Raw genomic sequence first — 26131 nt, forward strand, 5'->3', positions numbered from 1 at the left:
TGTTGGCATCACGCCTGCCTCCTTTGAAGGTACAAAGGGTGGGGTGGGGGGGTGCCACTAGACACCAGGCCATTAGATTACCAGGACAAATGTTTGAAATGTGAGTAGGGGGGGGAGTGCTAGACTACAAGGGAATGCTTTTAATTGGGGATGGAGCAGGTTGTCAGGGAGGGAGGGGGCCACTAGACTACTAGGGATAGGTTCAGGGAAGGAGGGAGGGGGACCGATGCAGATGCTGGTGCCAGTATTTTTTTTTAACTCGTCAATCTTCCTGTCAATGCATGACCCAGCCACCGCTCGTACTGGCAGGAAGGGTGATTTTTAGCAATGAGCTGCGGACTACTGCCTTCATTTTAACTTGGCAGTAAATTGCATGCCACGTTATTTTACCAGTAGTAATTTCACAGTAGAACCATGGCTCTACCACGAGGCTTTCTGCATCAGCCCCCAACTGTTTTATTATTCCCTTTTTTCTGTTGAAGGCTAGGGAGTCCCATGAGTGAAGATTTATTAGTCCTCATTGTCCTCAGAGAAAACCAAGTTAGGTACTTGTAGCAGGTGTTCTCTGAGGACAGCAAGATATAAATCCTCAGAACCCATCCGCCTTCTCAATCTATTCCTTTGCACTTGCGGGAAAGAGCATACATGCATGGTGTGCCTGCTCATGTTTTTATGTTTAATTTCTTTATTGATTTTCAATATATACAAATATATTAATAAATCTTTGAAGGATACACCAACTTTAAATAAATCTACAAATATGTAGAACTACTAACAATGTTAATACGTATATTTAAGAGGGAAATACGTCGGTTTTAATAGTCCACAATATGTGAGAGAATCCAAGGCTTTACCAAAGGAAGTTGGAACATTAAATAAGAAAATATATATCAAATAAAATTGAGTAGGCGGTTATCATTTCTTAAACTGTCCAGCTTATCTATTTGTAATGCCTTCTTGTTGTCTTGCATCTAGGAAATGTTTCAACTATTCTGGCTCATAGAAAATATATCTATGTTCTTTAAAGAAAATCAAACATTTACAAGGGAATCTCAGTTGGAAAGAAGCATTAACCCCCAGGACTCTCTATCTTAATTCCAGAAATTTCTTTCGCCTTTGCTGTGTCCATCGAGAAATATCTGGAAAAATCAGGACTTTAGTGCCCCAAAACTCTGGTTGAATACTTTTGAAATACAAATGTAGCAGTGATTCTTTATCCTGTAGAAATACAAACGTTATAATTGCTGTTGCTCTAGTTTTAATTCCCTCCTTAGATTGTTCGAGAAATCCTGTTAAGTCCAGTGTCTCAGATGGTGCTTCTTGTTGAGTGGAAACTCCTTGTGAGGAATTTAGTTGTGGTTTCTTTATATCACCAATATAATATATTCTCTGTAATGGAGGAAGAGATTGCTCTGGATATTTGAATATCTCTTTAAGAAATTTATTAAACATTTCTCTAGCGGAAATATATGTTGATTGAGGAAAATTAAGTATACGAAGATTCAGATTTCTTGATGAATTCTCCAAATTTTCAATTTTCCTATAAATTATTAAACGATCTCCTGCCATTTGGGCCTGTTGCTCTTTCACTTTAACCAAGTACCCTTCCAAAGATTTTTGTTTAATTGAAATAGTCTCAAGATTTTCTTTTATATCCCTTATTTGTTTCACATTATTCAATGAGACAGTAATAAATGAGGTACAGACCTTATGTAAGACCTCAAGGGCAGACCAAATAGAATCCAATGATATTACTTGGGGCTTCACCAGGGGTTGTAGAACCATGGCGTTCAGCAAAGTTTCCTCCTCGAAGTCAGCAATTCGGGTCCCCTCCGCTGCAGCGTCTTCTCCCGCCATACCTGGTGAAGAACTCCCCTCTACTATGTTGGTTGCTGACACCACTTCCTTCGACGGGGTCTGCCGCCCCTTCGAGTCGCTCTCCTTCGCGCTCGGAACACCAGCTCCGTCTAGGTGTGGTGGTGGTGGGGGGGGGAGTTGCTGGTCCTAGTGGGCTGAGTGAAAATTCGCTCTCCAGACCGGGGCTGTTTCCTGCCTCGGCCACAGACGCGCCCGTCGGTGTGGACACCGTAAACTCGGAGATAGGAAGTTGTCTCGGAGAGATGGACTCCGTCCCGGGGATGGGAGGTCCCCTAGGCTTGCCTTTTCTCTTCGGCATGCTCGGAAAAAGGAAAAAGGTATCTTTTAAAGTTCTTTTTGGAGGAGCATTCCACTCCTGCGTCCTACTCAAACGCCATCTTGGAATCCTCTGCCTGCTCATGTTTTTAAAAAGAATAGCTGGAGTAGTACTTCCTGCCCCAAGCTGCATTGGTGATTTCATCTATGAGTGAGGATTTATGTCCTGCTGTCCTTGGAGAACACTTGCTACAGGTCAGTAACTTGCAGGGTCGGCTCAAGACATTGTCCAGGTGAGGCACTGGCTCAGGGCGCCAAAAGCCTGCCTCACCTGCTTAGCCTTCACAGCGGTGAGAGTGGGTTTTGCTCACTGCTGTGTGTGTTTTGCGCTTCTGCTCCCAGTTTATGGACAGGCATCACAACTTCTACTCCCCCCCACCACCAACTCCACTTAACATTTCACTAACTCCGTCAGCAGTAACATATAGACATTGCTTGCAACCTGAGCCTTTCCTCTGATATGCCCCTTCTGTGCAGAAACAGAAAGTTGTGTTGAGGGGGTGGGGAGCATCAGAGGAAAGGCTCCAGATCAGGCCGCAGGCAGTGTTTGTGTATCGCAGCTGATGGAGAGAGCGACATGTTAAATTAGACCGGGGGAGGGGATGAGATAGGGGGGAGATGCCAAGCAAATACATCCCTCCTTTGGAAAACAAAAGAAAAAAAACAACACCAGGAAAAAAGAACTTACAGTACAAGAGGCAAAATAGACCCGCTAACATTCTGGCAACAAATTTATGCAGCCGAATGGACAACAACCACAGAATCACCCCAATTCTTACAGGAATGGGATAACAGATGCAGAACAGTTCTAGACAATATAGCTCCGCTCCAAACTAGAACCTCGCATAGAACTAACTCTATCCCATGGTTCAATGAAGATCTGAAAGAACTAAAAACAAAGGTCAGAAGACTAGAAAGAGCATGGAGCAAAAAAAAAGATGAAAACACACTTAAAGAATGGAAACAATTACAAAGAAAATACAAATACAGCATCAGACATACCAAAAGAATGTACTACAAAACCATAATAGGACCAGACTACAAGGATACACACAAACTCTTTTCACTCGTGAACAACCTCCTAAACACCACACGAGTCACCTCAAACAGCGCAGACACCCCATCGGCAGCTGACCTAGCGAACTATTTCAACGAAAAAATTACAAAGCTCCGAAGCATGATACCAAGCAACGCCACTGAATATTCAACTATCCTTGAATGCTTAGACCCAAAACCTGGGGAATATCCAGCTGACCGATCATGGACCAACTTTAACCCAATTACAGTAGATGAACTCACACACTGGCTTAAAAAATATGCCAAATATCAGTGCAAACTAGACATCTGCCCCACCAACCTAATAAGAGCAGCACCCAAACAATTTAAACATGACCTCATGAACCAAATAAACTATAGACTCCTACATGGTCTCTTCCCCACGGAAAATGGAAACATACTACTCACGCCGCTGCCGAAAGATGCCAAGAAAAGCAAAATGGACTTAACCAACTACTGACCAGTTGCCTCCATCCCACTTACTACAAAGTTGATGGAAGGCATAGTGACGAAGCAACTCACAGACTACCTGACCAAACACTCAATTCTACACGAATCACAGTCAGGATTCCGAGCAAATCATAGCACCGAAACCGTACTAATGTCTGCAATGAACTCCTTCAAAAAAACAATTGCAATCGGCAAGAACATACTCATACTACAATTCGACATGTCCAGTGCCTTCGACATGGTGGATCATGAAATACTATTACACATTCTAGAATACTTCGGAATTGGAGGCCCAGTCCTAAAATGGTTCAAAGAATTCCTCACCACCAGATCCTACCAAGTTATAACAAATAATACCAGATCACCGCACTGGACACCGGCATGTGGAGTCCCTCAAGGATTCCCCCTTTCACCCACAATCTTCAACTTAATGATGATTCCACTAGCCAAACTCCTGGCCGATCAAAACCTTAACCCCTACATATACGCTGATGACGTCACAATCCACATTCCGTTTAAGAAAGACCTAAACGAAATAACCAACAAGATCAACCAGAGCTTTCAGATCATGCACTCATGGGCGGACTCATTCCGGCTAAAGCTCAATGCTGAAAAAACCCAATGCCTAGTCCTCACATCCCAATACAATACAAATATGTACTCCACTATAACCACACCTTACTGCACACTACCTATATCAGAAAACCTGAAAATTCTGGGAGTCACCATTGATCGAAACCTCACACTCGACACCCACGTGAAGAATACAACGAAAAAAATGTTCCAGTCGATGTGGAAACTCAAAAGAATCAAACCTTTCTTCCCAAGAAATATCTTTCGCACCCTAGTCCAGTCACTAGTTATAAGCCACTTGGACTACTGCAATGCCTTGTATGCAGGATGTAAAGAACAGACCATAAAAAAACTCCAGACAACTCAAAACACAGCAGCCAGACTCATCTTTGGAAAACCTAAATATGAAAGCGCGAAGCCCTTGAGAGAAAAACTGCATTGGCTTCCGCTCAAGGAACGAATTGAATTCAAGATATGCACAACCGTGCACAAAATCATTCACACAGATGCCCCACTCTATATGCTAAACCTAGTGGACCTGCCACCCAGAAACGCCAAAAGATCGGCCCGCAAATTCTTAAACCTGAACCTTCCCAGCTGCAAAGGAGTAAAGTACAAACAAGCATATGCCACGACCTTTGCATATAAAAGTACACAGAGCTGGAATGCACTACCCAAAACCCTGAAAACCACGATCAATCTAACCAGCTTCCGCAAAGCTTTGAAAACACACCTCTTTAACAAAGCTTACAAAAGTCTCCATCAATGATACAACTCCTCCCCCAATCCACCCAAACACACCTAAACACCTCTCATATAATCTACCCAAGCATCCGCCCAACTACCACCTCTCTTACCTCTGCTTTTGATCAATTGTATTTAAATCAGGTACTGTCTCTATCATAACCTACTCTGTAAGCCACATTGAGCCTGCAAAAAGGTGGGATAATGTGGAGTACAAGTGCAATAAATAAAATAATAAATAAATAAATAAATAAAGCTGGAGGGCAGAGGGGAGGCAGAGAGATGCTGGACAATGGGTGAGAAAGAGTGATTGAGCGATATTGGACTTGAGGTGGGGGTGGAGGGAAGACAGAAGGAGAGATGCTGGACCCAGGGAGGGAGGGAGCGATGAGATGCTGGACAAAGAGAAGGCGGGAAGAGAGAGGGAGAGAGACATAGGGGGAAGGTGCTGGGCTACAAGGGTGGAGGGAGGGGGAGGGAATTGTGGAACATGTGGGAGAGAATATGGGGGGGGGGGGGGTGCCTTGTTTTTAAGAAAAGGCAGCTTATAAAATAAAGTAAACCATAGGAAGCACAGAGGATGGGAATGCAGTAATGAGAAGTAGAAGAAAGGGAATAAGAGGCTGGGAAAGGAGTAATATAGAAAATGGGAGAGCTAGGGGGTGAGACAAATGGGTCCTAGGGGCAGGAGTGATGTCCATTCCCTTCTGCTCCAGTGCTTGCCCAACACCTTAGCAGTAGTACTGGGAGACTACTGTTAAGGATTAGTGACAGCATTTTGAAAAACAGCAAAAAGCACACAAGCAGACCAGTACTTCTGAAGCACTGTGCAATTTAGTAACAATCACCCAACATGGTCACTTTTCACCTGCGGGTCGGACCCTGGCTGGGGTTGGGGCCCCCCGCCAACAAAAGTAAGCAGCGGGGGAGGGTTGACGGCAGCGGGGGGGGGGGGGGGGGAGAGAGGCGGCGGCGGGGGGGGGGGGGGGGGAGGGAGGCAAAAATGTGCCCCCCCTCTCTGGCTCTGGCCCCCCCTACCGCCGGATTCCAGATATGCCCCTGGTTGTCTGCCTGTGTAAATTGTTGTACATTGGAAAGACTGACAAAGCATGCATTGAATAACAGCATTATTGATTTAAGACTCACAGTATTGTGCAAGGTGATTCCTCACTGGAGAGGTGAGGATATAGAAAGAGTTTTATTGCAAGAAGAGCAGGTTTATTTTTAGGTATACAACAGTGACACCTAGTGGTTTGAATCAGGATTCAGATTTATCTGAATTTTTATAGCTACCAAAAAGGACAATATTTTTAACTAGTATAAAAGGCCCATTTCGGTAGGCAATGAAACGGGCGCTAGCAAGGTAATCCCCCCCCCCCCCGCAGCATCCTTCCTGTCTCCCCTGCCCCCCTGCAGCCACCCATCTGGTCTCAGGACCCCCTCCCCACCAACCCTCCTCTGCCCCTGCAGCCACGCATGTGCAGTGGCCCTCCTCTCTCCCCTGCAGCCACCCATGTCCAGCAACCCTCCTCTCCCCTGCCCCCTGCAGCCACCCATGTCCAACGACCCTCCTCTCCTTTCCCCTTGCCCCCCCTGTAGCCACCCATGTCCAGCGACCCACCTCTCTCCCCTGCCCCCCCTGCAGCATCCCTTCTGTCTCCCCTGCCTTCCCCTGCAGCCACCCATCTGGTCTCAGGACCCCCTCCCCACCTCCCTCTTCCCTGCCCCCCCTGCAGTTATCCATGTCCAGCGACCCTCCTGTCCCCCTGCAGCCACCCATGTCCAGCGACCCTCCCCTCCCCCTGCCCCCCTCCTGCCACCCATGTCCAGCGACCCTCCCCTCCCCCCTCAGCGCATCACCCAAACCCCTACCCCCCCAGCGCATCACCCAAGCCCCTACCCCCCCTTCGGGCACATCAACCCCCTCGCCACCCACAGCCGCCAATATTAACACTGTCCGGCCGCTGCTGAGTCTCCTGTTGAGCAGCAGCGGCCGGTACAAAAAGAAAAAAGCCAAAATAAAAATTTTAAACCTGAAACGCGGCTCCGTAGACAGCCATCTGGCATTGGCTGTCATCTCTGCAGCCGCTCCTCCTCTCCCCTCTGACGTCGCTGCGCTCCTCCGGGGTCTTCCTGCAGGGGCAGTGACGTGGAGGGGAGAAGAGGAGCGGCTGCAGTGACGACAGCCAATGCCAGATGGCTGTCTACGGAGCTGCGTTTCAGGTTAAAAATCTTTTTTTGGCTTTTTTCTTTATGTACCGGCCACTGCTGCTCCACAGGAGAAGCAGCAGCGGCCGGACAGCGTTAGTATTGGCGGCTGCGGGTGGCGAGGGAGTTGGTGTGCCCGAGAGGGGAGGGTAGGGGCTTTGGTGATGCGCCGGGGGGGAGGGTCTTGGGTGATGCGTCGAGGGGGGGGTAGGGGCTTGGGTGCTGCGCCGGGCGGAGGGGCTTGGGTGTTGCACCGAGGGGGGGCACTGAGAGCTGATTGGTAGGCAGGGGGAGGAGCCTGGCTCGCGGTTTTGCAGGGCAGGGGCTTGGGTGTTGCGCCGAGGGGGAGGGGGCACTGACAGCTGTTTCCCAGGCAGTGGGAGGAGTAGGGAAACACGCGGACTCCTCCCCTTGCCTTGGAATCAGCTGTCAGTGACATCACTGATGTCAGTGCATTCTAAACTGCCTAGCAAACCACCTCCAAGGGAGCCATGGTACCAGGCACATTAGAATGTTGGAGATGAGAATTATTATATAGGATGAGATGACCATATGATTATTATTCCTTTTTTCATTTGTTTAATTTTATATTTTGTAGTATTTATTGACTTTGCATTTTTGTATATATTTATTGTTTTATTTAAGGATTTTATATCAATTTTATAGGTCATATGCTTTTGAATTAAGCTTTTCTATGTATTTATTTTATTGTATTTATTATTGATGATAAGCATCCGATCATCTTTTTAGTGCTTCTTATGCCTATTTTTGTGTTTAAAAAGTTTTTATTTTTCAAAGTTTTAGCATGGTTTTACTATGTCTTTATGAAATATTATTGATTTTAGGAGGGCATATTTGACTGTTTTGATTCCCATCCTTGATTTTCATCCTTCTTCTCGCCAGCCTCATCAGGCTCAGTCCCAGTGCTCATTTTTGTCAACAGAGTGTTTCTAAGGCCCAGCCGGCTCCCCAGTCAAAGCCGGTTACGAGCTTTTTTTTTATTCTTTATTTATGCAGTTTTCAATTTACATTCCCAAAGATAAACTTTGTCAAGAAATATATAAAAGATTCCAAGGAAATATACATTATCATTATGGTTAATACCATAAGAAAACAAAATTATTCTCCTTATACATAGTCCTCAAAAGTGGGAGGTTGATTTACATAAACCTTATATAGAGGATAAAGGATATATTCAAAGAAACATATTCAGAAAAGAATAGCGTCGACTGTTACATCATCATAAATCAAAGTCTTACGTTAGATACCTATGGGGATTTTGGAACTCTCGCATTTAAAAAAGATCTAAGTTGTATTGGATCAAAAAAATGGTATGTCTTATTTTCAAAAAATATCACACATTTACAAGGAAATCTCAATTGAAATTTAGCCCCCAGATGAACTGTCTCTTGTCTTAAAAGTAAAAATTTCTTCCTCCTTTCTTGCGTAGTTCTGGATACATCCGGAAATATCTGAACTTTTTCCCCCATAAATATTACTGAGGAAATTTGTCTTAAGTATTGTCTCAATAAAGCCTCTTTATCCATAAGGAAAACAAAAGTCACCAATAAAGTAGTCCTGTATTCAATATCTTCTTGTGACTGTTCCAAAAGAGCAGAAACATCTAGATTTTCAGAGTCTTGAATTAAAAGTGGTTGAACTTTTGTTTTTGAACCACGATTTGGCAACAAGTATAATTTTTGTATTGGAGGAATGTTATCTTCAGGATATTTGAAAACCTCTCTAAGAAACTTGTTGAATAAATCTCTTAATGGGGTATACTTAAGAAAAGGAAAATTCAATAGCCTCAAGTTTAAGTTTCTTGCTCCATTTTCTAAGTTCTCTATTTTCCTGTGTACCTGGTCAGCATTCTGGAGTTTATTTTCCTGTTCTTTTAGCTGAGTTACTGAAAGTTCCACTTGTTTTAAATTTGTCGCTTGTGAGGCTAGTTCAGTTTGAAAAGAGTCAATTTTCACAGTATTTGAATTTGAATTCATAACAAAGTTAAGGCATACCTTATGCAATGATTCCACTGCCCCCCAAAGAGATTCTAATGTCACTGTTGATAGTTTTTTCAGGGGTAGCAGTTGTATTTCTGGGACTGGCTGCGTTTCAGCCATTTGCTGCGTAGCAGAGTTCTGCTCCAGAATATTCCCACTGCTGTCCTTGGGGGTGGAAGTCAGGCTTGGTTCTTCCCGGATACTCTCTAGCTGAGGCGCTTCCAAGTCGCCGAAGGAATTCTCCTCTCCCCGCTGCACAGCCTCGTTCTCCGGCTGTTGGGCGGGACTTCCCCCGGCACTGCTTCCCGCCTCAAGAGCCTGACGCGGGCTGAGTGAAACCTCACTCTCCAGGCCCGAGCTCCTCTCAGCTTCGGGCAGCGGAACGCCCTGCGATGTAACAGAGATCGTGAAGTCTGTGATCGGAGATTGCCTTCGATTGGGGTCCATCGAGGGTAAGGAGAGTCATCCTCTAACTTTCCCCTTCCTCTTAGGCATAATAATCAGAAGAAGAACTCAATCAGGAAACTTTTCTCTCCGAGTGCAGTATCCACGTCTTAACTCGACACCATCTTGGATCAGCCTCCGCCGGTTACGAGCTTTTGACTGGCGCCAACAGACATAGCTGCAGTAAAGGTAACCATCTTGTACGACCTGCCAGTCAGGGAGGAAACTGAATTTTTTCCAAGAATGGTGGCCCCTTGCAACCTCCAACTAATGGGTTCTCCAAATAATCCATCTCAGTTACACCCTGCATTGGCATCAACAACCACCAAATTGCCCACTGAGAGTGTCTCACTTCAGCTGTCAGCACAAGCAGGTACTTCAAGAGGAACTCTCCACCCTTCTAAAGGCTCATGCAGTTGAGCCATTCCACCAGGGGAAGAATGGCAGAGATTCTATTCCAGGTATTTCCTTGTACCCAAGAAAACAGGGGGGATGCGTCCCATCTTAGACTTAAGGGCTCTGAGCAAATTCCTGGACATAGACAAATTCAGGATGGTTTCCCTGGGCACCCTTCTCCCCATGATTCATGAAAATGATTGGTGATGCTTACACTCAGATCCCGATACTTCCAGGTCACAGAAAGTATCTTCGATTTCGGCTGGGGGAACATCACTTCCAGTACCTTGTGTTGACTTTTGGCCTATGTCGGCTCCCAAGGTTTTTACCAAGTGTCTTGCAGTAGTTGCAGTGTTCCCTTATCTGGTTGATTGGCTGGTGAAGAGCATGTCGTAGGACAGTGCTCAGGAGTACATGCAGAGAACTATTTGGGTGCTAGAGCTACTAGGATTCATTTTAAACTACCCCGTCCCATCTCCATCTGGTTCAGCAATTGGAGTTCACTGGAGCCCTGCTAGACATGCAGCAGGCGCAGGCTTTTCTCCCTGTGCTGATGGTGGACACTCTTGTTGCTCTTGCTACTCAGGACCAAGCCAGCTAACAGGTCACTGCTCGGAAGATGTTGAAAATGTTTAGCCACATGGCCTCCACTGTCCATGTCATGCCTATGGCACGTCTTCATATGAGATCTGCCCAGTGGACCCTAGCTTCCTAGTGGTGTCAAGCCTTGGAGAACCATTGAATGTCATCCGAGTAACATCAGAGTTGATTCGGTCTCTCCATTGCTGGACAATTCGGTCCAATTTGACTGTGGAACTTCCATTTTAAATTTCTCAGCCCCAGAAGGTGCTGATGACAGATGCATCCCGCCTGGGTTGGGGGACCCATGTAGATAGGCTTCACACCCAGGGTGCTTGGTCACTGGAGCTACAGGTAATCTGGAACGCTCTAAAGGCTTTCAGAGATTGACTGTCCAACCTAACTGTACTCATTCAAACAGGCAATTAGGTTGCAATATACTACACCAACAAGCAGGGGGGGGGGGATACTGGATCACACCCACTGTGTCAGGAGGCCATCCGGATGTGGCAGTGGGCAGTCCAGCATGGGATGTTTTTCAGGGCCACTTACCTGGTAGGCACAACAGCCTAGCCAATAGACTGAGCAGGGTCATGTAACCAATTGATTGGTCACTCAACATAGGCATTGCCTGTGAGATCTTCCAAGTGTAGGGCACCCCCTCAGTGGACCATTTTGCCACTCAACTCAATCAAAAAGTCCCTCAATTCTATTCCAGGTTGCAGGCCCACGACTGACTAGCGTCAGATGCCTTCCTCCTTCATTGGGGGATAGGTCTTCTGTATGCTTATCCTCCCTTCCCTCTGGTGGAGACGACTTTACTGGAACTTGAGCAAGTCCGAGGAACCATGATCCTGATTGCTCCATATTAGCCCAAGCAAATCTGGTTCCCTTTTCTTCTGAAGTTGTCCTCTGAAGAACCTTGGAGATTGGAGTGTTTTCCGACCCTCATCATGCAGAATGCGGGATCTCTTCTGCATCCCAATCTCCAATCTCTGGTCCTTGCAGCCTGGATGTTGAGAGCTTAGAATTTGCTTCTGTGCATCTTCCTGAGGGTGTCTCCTGAGTCTTGCTGGCTTCCAGGAAAGATTCCACAAAGAGGTGTTACTCTTCCAAAGTGGAGCAGGTTTGCCATCTGGTGTGAGGGCAAGGCCCTAGATCTCCATTCTTGCCGTATACAAACTCTGCTTGAATACCTTTTACACCTTTGAGTCTGTTCTCAAAACCAGCTCTATAAGGGGTTCACCTTAGTGCAATTAGTGCTTACCACCACCATGTAGACGGTAAGCCCATCTCTGGACAGCCTCTAGTTGTTCGCTTCATGAGAGGTTTGCTTTTGACAAAGCCCCCATCAAACCTCCACCTGTGTCATGGGACCTCAATGTCTTACTCACCCATCTGATGAAAGCTCCTTTTAAACTGCTGGATTCCTGTTATCTGAATTACTTGACCTGGAAGGTCCTGTTTATGGTGACTGTTACTTCAGCTCGCAGTGTTAGTGAACTTCAGGCCCTAGTAGAGGATCCACCTTACACGAAATTTCATCATAACAGAGTAGTTTTCTGTATATACCCTAAGTACCTGCCTAAGGTTGTGTCGTTGTTTCATCTGAACCAGTCGATTGTTCTCCCAACATTCTTTCCCAAACCACATGTCCATCCTGGTGAAAACGTACTGCACACCTTGCAGTGCAAGCGAGCATTGGCCTTTTACTTGGAGTGGACTAGGCCCTACAGACTGTCCACCCAGCTTTTTTGTTTCTTTTGATCCCAACAGGATGGGGGTTGCCATCGGGAAACAATCTCCAATTGGCTGACAGATTGCATTTCATTCACTTATACCCAAACTGGGCTGACTCTTGAGGGTCATATCAAGGCTCAGAATGTCAGAGCCATCGCTGTGTCAGTAGTCCACATGAGGTCAGCCTCCATTGAAGAAATTTGCATGGTTGCAATGTGGTCTCCAGTCCACCCATTAACAGCACACTGCTGCTTCGCGCAGGATACCCAACACAATAGTTGGTTTGGACAGACAGTCATACAGAATGTGTCTAGAATCCAACTTCACCATCTAGGCCCATTTTCTGTTCCAGGCTGCACTCTCACACAGTTGTATATAGTTTCAGGTAAATTACTATTTTGTCCTTGCCGTTGCAAGGCCCTATTGACCTATGGTTGTTGTTTTCAGTGAGCCTAGTAGCTGGGGATTAATTTCCCATGTGTAAGAACATGGCCTGCTTGTCCTCGGAGAAAGCAAAGATACTTACCTCTAGCAGGTGTTCTCCGAGAACATCAGGCCATTCATTCTCATATATCCTCCCACCTCCCCTTGGAGTTGTTTCCTTTTTGTAGTATGGTATAGTATTGTATCGATGGTCCTGCGCTCTCCCAGTGCGTGGGAAGACACGTGCTCTTAAAGCTCTAGTAGCTTGTTTAAGCTCTGTACCAGGCAACATGGATGACGTCAACCACATGTAAAAATGAATGGCCTGCTGTCCTCGGAGGACATCTGCTACAGGTAAGTATCTTCGCTTTTAATAAATATAAACATTCCACACTTAACCCAGCCAGTAGTATAGAAACTAATCTTTACTACATGACTCTTCCAAGATCACCCAGTGTATGGGGTTTCATTGATCAAATTTAAGATTGTTCTCAATTGAACTGCCCAATAGTAGAGCTGGAGATCGGGTACTTATAAAATTCTTTCTTTAGATTTAGTCAGTATTTTCCGTGCTACCCAAATAAATTAATCATGTTTTATCTATTTGGGAGAATATCTTCCAATGGGGAAGCCTGGAACAAATACATACATTTTGGTAAAACTGCAGTTCTCCCTATCCAAGATGTATTTAGATCTGCTCTCTCCTGTTCTGTTAGTGATATTCACATAGCCCTCAAGATGAAATCTAACTTCTCACTATCTACTGATATGTAGTTTGGAATACAAATTCAGAGGTCTATCATTTTCTTCTTTTAGATCCTATCCATTGGGTTCTCAAATTTGTCCTCATTCAGCAGTGATTTTAGTAGCCTTTGGAGGTGCTTATATTGAGAATGAGATAGGCTTTTTTAAAATTCAGGATGTCAGAGCCTCAGCCCTGAACTGCCATTGAGGATGGTGACATCGCTTCTTCCTCTAACCCTAGAGTTTTGAAAATTGTCCCCTTAACCATTAATAAATTCTAACGTTATGCCAGAGTCACAGGCTTGCTTATTTTCGAAAGAGAAAGACGCCCATATTTCGACCCAAATCAGGAGATGGGCGTCTTTCTCCTGTGGGCGCCCAAATCGGTATAATCGAAAGCCGATTTTGGGCGTCTTCATCTGCAATCTGTTGTGGAAACGACCAAAGTTGACGGGGGCGTGTTGGAGGTGTGGTGAAGGTGGGACTGGGGCGTGGTTATCGGCCGAGGAGAGATGGGTGTCTTCGGCCGATACTCAAAAAAAGAAAGGTGTTTTTAGCGTGAATTTGGGTCACTTTTTTTTTAATCCTTTTTTTTCACGAACAAGTCCCAAAAAAGTGCCCTAAATGACCAGATGACCACCGGAGGGAACTAACTCCCTCCCACCCCCAAAAAAACCAACTTTAAAATCTTTTTTTTTCCAGCCTGTATGCCAGCCTCAAATGTCATACCCAGCTCCATGACAGCAGTATGCAGGTCCCTGGAGCAGTTGTTACTGGGTGCAGTGGACTTCAGGCAGGTGGACCCAGGCCCATCCCCCCCTATTACCTGTTACACTTGTGGTGGTAAATGGGAGCCCTCCAAACCGCCCCCAAAACCCACTGTACCCACATGTAGGTGCCCCCCTTCAGGGCCGTGCCAACACGGTAAGCGCGGTAAGCACTGCAGGGGGGCGCCTGCCTTCAAGGGCACTGTCGAGTTGTATTAAAAAAAAACAAAACCTTACCGCGTTGGCGAACTGGCGGGCGGGGCGCGCCAATAGTAAAAGCAACAAGCAGGTAAGCTCGTCTCCGTCCACTTCCCTGCCCTCTCTGCGTCCCACCTTCCTCTGATGTCATTTCCTTTCGGGCGGGCGGGACGCTGAGAGGGCAGGGAAGCGGACGGAGACGAGCTTGCCTGCTTGTTGCTTTTACTACTGGCGCCCCGCCCGCCAGTTCGCCAACGCGGTAAGGTTTTTTTTTTTTTTTAATACAACTCAACGGCGCCCTTGAAGGCAGGCTGCTTTTACAACCCCCGCTCGCTCGCCTGCCAGGATGTCATCATTTGTTGCAGTTAGGTATTGTTATTATCTGTAAATATAATGCATTTGCTTTTAAAAGGTTGATGGTAGCTCGCTGCTGGTGAAGAATTTAAAATCGGTCATAATTACAAACTGAGTTTGTAGAAACAAAGAAGAACTCTAATGTCTAGGGACAACTATTTTTGTACTTTCAGAATGAGTGTAAGAATACACAGTTATAATGCTGAATATTCTCACAGACAGAAGATGAATTAGCTCTTGAACTGCAGCCATTAGCACTCTCAAGGGTTGTAATGTTTGCCATTTTGAACCCACATATGAGAAAAAGAAAGAAAGAAAGAAAGAAAGAAAGAAAGAAAATATGTGTGAATTCACCCCTAAGTTCATTCTTTTCAAAGCAAATTCTGCTGTGGGCCTACTCAAAAGCTTAGGTTGTATCTTCTTGGCAAATTAGTAATTAAAGCTGGAACAACAATGAAAGATGTTTGTATTTGGCCAACCTGATCATCTAGTGTAAAACCCCCACATTTATCTTAGTTTTCATCAGTAAACAGAGCAAAGGACAGATGTTGATGTCAGCATGCCTGATTGGAATGAGCATATCTGTCTGTGCAGTAATGCAAATTTCTGAATTTAAAACATTCTATGGACTATTGTTGACATTCCTAAGTCATAGATAAGATGTACAGCTATCAGTGGAGGGCAGCGCCTTTCTTTGAAGAAGAAGTAGTAATCGAAAATAATTTTTCTGCTCCGTATAAAGGTGAATGCATTCTTTTGCTGAGTATTTCGAGGGGTGGGGCTGCAAAGAAAAGTGAGAAAGGACGGTGGGACACCAGCACAGTAGGTTTCTGGTTAGCGTTTGGTAAAGAAGATCTTCCTGGGCTAGGCAGTTGTGCTGATATATTCTTTCCAGTACGGCCCATCTAGTCTGCCCAGTTAGGTGGCTAGAGCTGTACCTGCTGTTCTGTGCAGGTTACCCCCTCCCCCATGCCTTAGTTTAGAATTGTACCTGCTGCTCTGTGCGGGTTACACGCCTTGAGGCCAGGCAGGTCCGGGGGGAGGGGGCGCGCACCAATTGATAGTCTGCAGGGGGACGCCAGAGACCCTAGGCACGGTCCTGCCCCCCTTCATCCCTAAGTGCTATGGTAATGGTGTAGAGTTGTGGGGAGTGGGTTTTGGGGGGGATTTGGGGGGCTCAGCACCCAAGGGAAGGGAGCTATGGACTTCAAAGGTAGTTAACTTTTTTTTTAATTGTTACAAGTGCCGCCTAGGGTGCCCGGTTGGCGTCCTGGCATGTGAGGGGGACCAGTGCACTACGAATCCTGGCCCCGACCCAATGCCTTGGATTTGTTCGTTTTTGAGCGGGGCGCCTTCGTTTCCCATTATCGCTGAAAAACGAAACCGCCCAGCTCAAATCTGCACAAATCCGATGCATTTGGCTGGCACAAACTGTATTATTGGAAAAAAGATGGACAACCATTTTTTTCAAAACTATGGTTTGTCCCGCCCCTTCACATATCCGTTCTCGGAGATAGACGCCCATGGAGATGGGCGTTCGTGTTCGATTATGCCCCTCATGGTGCCATGGATGAAAGAGTTAAAGTCACAAATGAACCTTGCAATGCCACCAGCCTACCCTCTCCCCCCGCCAAATGGTGGAGGAGAGGGAGTAAGAGAGAGAACTGTTTCCCCTCTCCCCGAAAAACATAGCTTCCCACAGGCAGGCAATGGCATGGCAACCCACTCCGACTAGCTACATGGGAATTCTGATCACATACCCTATGACATTCTCCCCCTTTCCCTCTGGCAGCTCTGATCTGTGTAGCAGAGAAGAATGCAAGAGTCCAAACACTCACCTTCTACCCCTTCCTCTGAAGGAATTGAAGACAAGAACTCACCAACCTTTCTGGTAGTGTGAGGGCTCCTGCCCTTTCCAAGGCTGGTCCTCCAAGCATGAAGCAAGACGGAGCTGAGCAGAAACCTGGGCCGGGCATGGAGGTGATAGGTGTGAGGTAGAGGAGGACTCCAGGGATTAGCTTATGCTGTTGTATGGGAATTATTAACTCGTTAAAAAGCAAGGTTAAATGGATAGACTAACTAATCATTTAATACTTGTAATCCCTAATTCTTATGGGCTGCTTGTTTATAAAATGTCTAGTTTTTTTTAAATATATAAAACCTAGATTAGTTTAAGGCCTAACCATTTTGCTCCTTCCATGTTGTAGGCTGCACGGCACGTTTTAAGTGCTGCTACATCAACATAGAAGAAGGTCTAGGCAAATCTTGGTGGACCCTGCGGAAGACCTGCTACCTGATTGTTGAGCACAACTGGTTTGAAACCTTCATCATTTTCATGATCCTACTTAGCAGTGGTGCCTTGGTAAGTAACTGCTGGAAACATTAGGCAGAGATGTTGGGACTCTGTCCTGTTTATATTGCAGGGGTATAGCCACAGGCAGGGCCGGTCTTAGGGCGAGGCGACTGAGGCAACCGCATAGGGCCTTGCGCTCAAGGGGGCCCCGCGAGGCACGCCTCCGCCCCAACCGCCCGAGTTCCAGTCCCCCTTCCTCTAAATTTTAAAAGTTACCTCGTTGGGTTACAGGCAGCGGCAGGTGGCAGCAGTGAAAAGCGTGCGAGCTGCTCGGCGCTTCAGGCGCCTTCCCTGTTCCCTTCCCTCTCTCAGCTCTGGTCCCACCCTCATGGGTGGGACCAGAGCTGAGAGAGAGAAAGGAAGGCGCCTGAAGCACTGAGCTCGCACACTTTTCACTGCTGCTACCTGCCGCTGCCTGTAACCCGACGAGGTAACTTTTAAAATTCAGAGGGAGGGAGGCCTCGGAGGGAGGGGTCCTTGGAGCTGGGAGGGAGAGAGGGAGGGAAGGGGCCTTGGAGCTGGGAGGGAGGGAGGGAGGCCTTGGAGCTGGGAAGGAAGGAGGGAGGGGGGCCTTGGAGTTGGGAAGGAGGGAGGGGGGGCCTTGGAGCTGGGAAGAAGGGAGGGGCCCTGGAGCTTGGAGGGGGGATGGTCCTGGAACTCGGAGGGGATGGCCCGGGAGCTCGGAGGGAGGGGTGGCCGCCCTGGAGCTAGGGTGGGGCGGGGCTAGGATGGGGGCCAATCAAATTGGTCTGCACAGGGCCCCGCACTTGCTAAGACCGGCCTTGGCCACAGGTGGGCCTAAGAGGGGGTCCAGGTCCCTCCTGGTCTATCCACGGTCAACTCAAATTGCCATGGCTGGCAGAGATCCTGAAACTCCACCAGCAGAAGAGATCCAAGAGCCACATACTTTTCCAGTTTTGGGGCCGGCATGGCGCATGCATTAAAATCTCATAGGCAGCATGTTCCATTCATGATGTCACAAGATTATGAATGATTCATGCTGTCCACAAGGTTTCAATGTAGATGCGGTGATAGCTGCACACTGGGGAAGAAAGGTAGAGTGGTGAGGAACAGCATAAAAGGCTGTCATTGGTACTGTCTGGATGCCATTGGTGGGTACTTAACGTATCAATGGCAAGAAATCTCCTATAAAATGCGTAAGTTAACACTTCCACCAACAAATGGATAGGCTAGATTCACTTACCAAATATCTCAAATAATTTTTCAATAATTTTAAAACAATTTTTAGGAGAAAAAAAGCCTCAGTTATCCAGACAATGAGGTGAACTATCAGGTCTCATCGCTACCATTCCATCATGGGCCAAAAAACCTCCTTGTTTTCACAGTTCAATATTGTACAAAAATGTGCAATATATATTCTTCATCCAATACTAACGATTGCAAAAAACAAAACTATAAGCAAGATACTTACCTTGTTTTGTACAGGATCTCAGGCCTTTTCAGAAGACACCTCTGATTTCCAAATTGGTACACTGATTATTCTGTGCAATTCAGATTAGCACATTGTAAGCTAGCATTTCACATATTTTAGCAACTTGCAGTTTCCACGTGGTATGACTTGTACAGGTCCCCTGATGAAGGCATTCCGTGCCGAAACACGACCTGTGTTGGGATTTTTTTGTCAAGTGCATCCTGTATACTGTGTGCGAAATTTGTTTTGTAAATAGTTTGAAAAGGCTAGCATTGCAGTATGTCAGTTGCAGCAGTCAGGGCTGGTTTTAGGAAGTGGATAAATAGGATGATTATCCAGAGCCTCAGCAAACAGCCCTTGCTGAATCAGAATGAGGTCACTGAGATAGAGCTTCAGGACACCTGCTACTGCCCTGGGTCCCAATATATCTTGGTAGCAGTATGAGATGAAGCATCAGTTTTTGTCTGGTCATATCTGCTACAGGAGAACCTCAGCAGCTCTGTTTCTTTTTTTTCAGAGTAACAGATAGCTATATCTCTATCTATCTATATATTAAACCAGTTCTCAAAAATAAATGCATGAAAATTTAAGAATATTCATAGAACATAACATAAGGATGCATAGAACATAACATAAGAATAACCATACTGGGTCCATTTAACCTGCTTCCAACAGTGGTCAGTCCAGGTCACAAGTACCTGGCAGAATCCCAAAGAGTAGCAAGATTCCATGCTACCAATTCCAGGGATAAGTAGTGGCTTTCTCCATGGCTATCTTAATAGCAGATTGTGGACTTTTCCTCCAGAAGCTTGTTCAAACCTTTTTTAAATCCAGATATGCTAACTGCTGTTACCATATCCTTTGGCAACGAGTTTCAAAGCTTAACAATTTGTTGAGTGAAAATAAATGTTCTACTATTAATTTTAAAAGTATTTCTATGTAACTTCATGGAGTGTCCTTCAGTCTTTGTACTTTTTGAAAGCGTAAACAGTCAATTCACATTTACCCAATCTATTCTACTCAGGATTTTGTGGACCTCTAGCACATCCCTTAAGCTTTTCCATCCCCTTAATCATTTTGGTTCCCTTCTTTGAATCCCTTCTAATTCCGCTATATCTTTTTTGAGATATGTTGACTACAATTGCACACACTACTGAGTGTGTGCAATTGTGTATCATGGAGTGATACAGAGGCATTATAATATTTGTCTTTTTTTTCTATCCATTTCCTAATAATTCCTAGCATTCTGTATGCTTTTTTGACCACTGCCACAAAAGATTTCATTGTATTGTTCACAATGACACCTGGATCTTTTTCTTGGATGGTGATGCCTAATGTGGAATTTAGCAGCAAGTAACTATGATTTGGATTATTCTTCCCAATGTGCATCACTTTTTATTTGTCCACATTAAATTTCATCTTCCATTTGGATGCCCAGTCTTCCAATCTTCTAAGGTCCTCCTGCAATTTCTCACAGTTCGCATGTGATTTAACAACTTTAAATAGTTTTGTTTCATCTGCAAATTTAATCTCCTTCCTCGTTGTTACCATTTACTGGTTCCAGTACATATCCCTGGAAGATTCCACTATTTACCTTCCTTCATTGAGAGAAGTGGCCTTTTAACCCTACCCTCTGTTTTCTATCTCAATCTATAATTGAACATTGCTTCCTATCCTGTGGCTGTTTAATTTTCTCTGGAGTCTTTCATGAAGGAGTTCGTCAAAAACTTTCAGAAAATCTAGATATACTGTATAAACAGGCTCACCTTTCTCCACATGTTTAGTCATGCTTTCAAAGAAGTGAGGCAAATTGGCGGCTGAATCCATGTTAACTCTGTTCCATAAATCATATTTGTCTGTGTTTGGTAATTTTATTCTTTGATAGTTTCTATCATTTTGCCTGGCACAGGTTTAACCGGTCTGTAATTTCCCGGAACTCCCCTGGAACCCTTTTTAAAAATTGGTATTGTGTTGGTCACCCTCCAGTCTTCAGGTTTTTATAGACGATTTTAATGATAGGTTACAGAAGATCAGCAATTTTGCATTTGAGTTGTTTTATTACTCTGGGATGTATACTGTCTGATCGTCGATTTGTCTCATTACATCTCCTAGGTTCACTCAGATTTGTTTCTCCATACAATCGAAACCCATTTCTTGCACAGGTAGATCTCTTACACCTTCTTCAGTAAAGACCGAAACAAAGAATTAATTCAGTCTCTCCTCTATGGCCTTGTCCTCCCAGAGTGCCCCTTTTACTTCTTGATGATCTGACAGTTCCGCTGATTTCCCTTGCAGGCTTTCTGCTTCTGTTATACCTGAAAAAATTATTACTATAAAGTTTTGCCTTATTGTGGACTTCCTGAAATCAGACCTGCTGGAAGGTCTTGAGGACTAGGTTTAAAACCATTGACCTAGAGTTTAAAAGGGTGAGATTTAAATATTATACAGAAGTCTGGTGGGTACATCTTGTAGCATCACAGTTGTTTCTTGTACACATTTTTGCCTAGCAATGTGTTTATGCATTGGAAAGTCTTTGCGTCATGTTAAAATTGCGGAATAAATTATGACCCTTTGCAAAAATGTTTCTTTGTATAAATTGCATGTTTTTGTATGTTTTTGTAACAAAAACCCCAAACATGTACTACCTGTACCTCTGAGCCTATTCCCACCCATCTACTTAGGAATATCTCTCCTATAGTCATCCCTTCTATCTGTCATATCCCCAATCTTTCACTTTCCACTGCAACTGTTCCTGATGCCCTCAAACATGCCATAGTTACACCACTTCTCAAAAAACTTTAATTGGACCCAACCTATCTGTCCAACTATCACCCCATCTCCCTCCTCCCTTTCCTATCCAAGCTACTTGAATGTGCTATTCACCGCCATTTTCTTGACTTTCCTTCATCTCTTGTGGTTCTTCCACTTCTATCCCATTATCAGTTGGTGTACCTCAGGGCTCTGTCTTGGGACCTCTTCTTTTCTCCATCTATACTTCTTCCCTTGGTTATCTGATCTCATCCCATGGTTTTCAGTATCATCTTTATGCTGATGACTCTCAGATCTATCTCTCCACACCAGAAATTTCAGTACAAATCCAGGCGAAAGTATCAGTCTGCCTGTCTAACATTGCTGCCTGAATATCTCACCAATGCCTGAAACTAAACATGACCAAGACTGAGCTTCTTATCTATCCCCCTAAACCCACCTCTCCTCTTCCTTCAATCTCTATCTCTGTGGATAACACTCTCATCCTCCCTGAGTCATCAGCTCGTAACCTTGGGTTTATCTTTGACTCCTCTCTCTCTTTCTCTGCACATATCCAACAGATTGCTAAAACCTGTTTCAATTCATCCCTTCCTTTCTGAGCACACTACCAAAACCCTTATCCACACTCTTATCACCTCTCACAACTTGCTTCTCACAGGTCTCCCATCAAGCTATCTCTCTCCCCTTCAATCCGTTCAGAATTCTGCTTCACAACTTATATTCTGCCCATGGGTGTAGTTTGACAGTTTCATTTGTGTGTGTGTAGGGGGGGGGCCAAAGGGTGGGGAGTGGCATATTTGCATACATACATCTTATACATATTCATTATAATTATTCAAAACACACACACAAGCCTAGAACACTGAATATGAAGCCAGTATATATATATACATATAAATAGGGGACCCATTCAGACAAAAACTGAAATGGCGATCTCCCTCCTCCCCTCCACCTAAGAAAACCAGACTCTACAAGCAGGGCAATACTGGTAAGAGAGAAACAGAAATGTTTTTTTCTCTAGTACTCTGCAAAATACAAAACTAAAATAAATAAATAAATCAATAAATAAATGTACATTTCACAAAGCAGGCACATCTCAATCTTTAAAAAAATATTACATAAAAATAATTTTTTTTCTTTTCTACCTTTGTTGTCTGAGCACTATTTTTCTGATTGGGCTGGTCTCACTCTCTTCCGCTTTCCATGTGTCAGTCTTCTAAATTGTTTTCTAGGTTGGCTTTTCCATTTCTTCTCTCTCCTCTTGTTGTCTTCCTTTCCCATTCAATCACAAAGTCCCACTCATTTTGTGCTCTGTTTCCCTTCCCCCCACACCCTTGGTCACATCCATCTTCTGCTCCTTCTCCCTCCCCTAACCCACACCATCTAGTCCCATCCATCTTCTGCTCCTTCTCCCTCCCCCACCAAGTCCCACTCATCTTCTTCTCTGTTCCTCTTCCTCCCACACCCCTAGTCGCATCCATCTTCTTCCTCCCTTCCATCCATTTTCTTCTCCCTTTCTGTCCCCCACACCCCTAGTCGCATCCATCTTCTTCCTCCCTTCCATCCATTTTCTTTACCCTTCCCTGCCCAGGCCCATTCCTGTCTCTCTCGATCTACTTCGAGTCGCCACCATCACCACAGAACTGGAGTCTTCCAGTGGTGCCTGGTATTGCCTCCCCCCAGTCTTCCAATCCCCCAAGCTAATGGCAGCCTCAGCGAAAGCAGCATGCACACTACTTTAGACCTGCCCCGGAAACCCTTCTTTCTCCTACAGCTTCCCGCCTATGTTGGAACAGGAAGTTGAAGGAGAAAGAAAGGTTTCCGGGGGCAGGTCTAAAGCAGCGTGCTTGCTGCTTTCTCTCAGAGGCTGCTGGCGACTTGGGGGATCGGAGGATGGGGTGGAAGCTCATTTGGGGGGCACTGCCCCCTCGCCCCCCCCCATGCTACACCCATGATTCCGCCAGTGTTGCTATGCTCAAATTAGCCCTATCCTAAGTCACGTTATTGGCTCTCTTCATACAGTTCAAACTTCTCTTATTGACTTGCAAGTGCATTCACTCTGCAGCTCCTCAGTACCTCTCCACTTTATCTCTCCTTACACTCCTCCCTGGGAACTCCATTCATTGGCTAAATCTCTCTTATCTGTACCCTTCTCCTCCACTACAAACTCCAGACTCCATTCCTTTTATCTTGCTGCACCATATGCGTGGATTAGACTTCCTGAGCCAGTATGTCAAGTTCCATCTCTGGCCGTCTTCAAATCTAGGCTAAAAGCCCACCTTTTTGAGGCTGCTTTTAACTCCTAACCCCTATTCACTTGTTCAGTACCCATGTCAGTTTTGTCATTCCCACCTTAAGTAATTTCCTTATCCCTTATTTGTCCTGTTTGTCTGATTAGATTGTAAGCTCTGTCAAGCAGGGACTATCTGTTCATGTTCAAGTGTACAGCGCTGTGTACATCTAGTAGCTCTATAGAAATGATAAGTAGTAGGAGTAGTAGTAAATGTGTACATTCATATTGTTTTTGTTTCTTTTTTATGGGATTTATTATTTGCATGAACGTTTTTTCTGTGTGTAGAATTTTGCAGGTGCATGCATAGCGTTGGACATGAAAAGTTCTATTCACAGAAAAAGAAAGTACAGGTGGTATGCATACGTTATACCTAAAACAAGTTTCAAAGGTTTGAAAATTGGTAAACATCATGCATAGTCTTTGTGTTAATTTGGAAGTTTGAAGATTGCTTCCCTCCAAAAATAATCCACTAATAGCATCTGGTTCTTTTTAACCTTTCTCCCCCAGGCATTTGAAGATATTTATGTTGAACAGCGAAAGACTATCAGGACCATACTAGAATATGCAGACAAGGTGTTTACCTACATTTTCATCCTGGAGATGCTGCTGAAGTGGCTGGCATACGGATTTGTCAAGTTCTTCACCAATGCCTGGTGCTGGCTGGATTTCCTCATTGTAGCTGTACGTATTATTTTTCTTATTTCAAATCCTAGAGCCTGGGAACGTTAGGGGGAAGCCTTCTGGGATTCAAATTAATGCAGTTTTTTGCCTGATCAGGGGGAAATAAAAAGTGGGTTTCACAGATTTATTTGATGTAGGCATCTCTGAATTTTAACACAACAGTTGGCAACTAGAATGGGTACTGTCTGTACAGTTTTTGGCAGTGTTCCTTGGTTTATCAAACTGAAGGTTATCAGATCAGTAGAGACTGGTCAGAGCTGTATTCCCCTGGATTCTATATATGGCGCCTAGATTCCATGTGGAGATACATGAGTAACTTAGTTGGCTTAATAAGGCAATCAGCATTTTTAACAGCACTTAGCAAGCAATAACGAGCACTAATTGGAAATAATTACAATATGTACATGGAATTCGCTAAGAGTATTATATAAAGAACTGCGCCTAAACTGCAAAGCAGGCAGTTCAAAATAAACGCACGTAGCTTAAAAGTGGCATGTTTATGGGCATTCCAATATTTCCACGTGTAATTACAGAACACGGGTAAGTGCACCTAAATCTATGCACACAGATTTACACTAGATTTTTATTGGTGTAAATGGATGCGCATAGATTTAGGCGCTACAGTATCAATTCAGCGTATTCTATACACCGTGCCTAAATCATATAGAATATGCTTAATTCTGTGCGGATTTTTTAGGCGCCATATGTAGAATCTGACCCATTATCCTCATGGCAGCAATGAACAGCTGGGCAGAGCCCCAGAATCTAAAGGAATAGCTCCCTAGTTTCACAGCTGCTCCCCTACTGGCTTGTTTAGAGCTAGAATGACTAAAGTGAGCTTTAACACATTATTAGTAAATAGATCTCATTGCATAAAATATGACCTGTTGTGAAAAAATCCATATTAATTGTTTTAGCATGTGTTAACATGGTACCTCACTTCAGTAAATCCTCGGTTAACCCCCCCCACCCACCACCACCACCAAGAAAAAATACCCCTTCTGTTCAAAGTGCACTCCTAATACTCACAGTTCCATAGACTATGGTAATCTCCATTCTGACACTCAAAAACATGGATCCCTGAGCTTGGAAAAGAGAAAAATTTAAATAAATGGAACAATGCTGAGAAAATAAATAGGAAGCTATGATTCACTTTGGGCTTGATTCACCCTTAATCATTTTTGGCCTCTGAAAGGCAAATGTCTGAGAGTATTCTGATAAACAGATGTTATAAAAATAGATGTGATCATTAGATATTTAAATATCTAGCAAAACATTTTAAATATTTGGGTGTGCAGCATCGAGCACTACTACAGGCACCTTATTTCTATCCTCCACTGACCTGCCTACCAACAACTATTGTTTTAGCCACCTGTCTAGTATGTTTTGCTCACTTTCAGCAGCTTTCAGAACCAAATATATTTACCTCCATTGCAGGCTGATTTACATTTGAGCTGAAGCACCACCATGGACACAGTCCTAATGCTTACATTAGGTGTGATTTTTCACATTTTTAAAATTTACACTGTGTGACAATAGGAAAATTAGGAAAAAAGTGTTCATTGTATTTTGTTTTAATTAATACATGTTCTTCCTTGTCTGTATATAATTATGCTCCAGGCAATTGCATAGCAATTTCAACATTCCATCAATAAAACTGCCACTCTGTTATAAATAATTGCAGAGCGCCCTACTGAAAAATCACTTTTTTCCTGTGACTTTGAGTCCTTTAGG

The 26131-nt window shown here is 44.6% G+C and overlaps 1 protein-coding gene across 1 annotated transcript in view; it reads left to right on the forward strand.

Moving 5' to 3' along the window:
• SCN8A (sodium voltage-gated channel alpha subunit 8) overlaps positions 1 to 26131 on the forward strand; it is a 359538-nt gene that overhangs the window by 222844 nt on the left and 110563 nt on the right. The window contains exons 19-20 of the mRNA XM_030194998.1: positions 17077 to 17231; positions 24224 to 24397. Coding sequence (XP_030050858.1) covers positions 17077 to 17231; positions 24224 to 24397 — 329 coding nt within the window. The remainder of the gene's footprint in view (positions 1 to 17076; positions 17232 to 24223; positions 24398 to 26131) is intronic.

This window comes from Microcaecilia unicolor, chromosome 3, assembly GCF_901765095.1.
Source record: "Microcaecilia unicolor chromosome 3, aMicUni1.1, whole genome shotgun sequence".
NCBI lineage: Eukaryota > Metazoa > Chordata > Amphibia > Gymnophiona > Siphonopidae > Microcaecilia > Microcaecilia unicolor.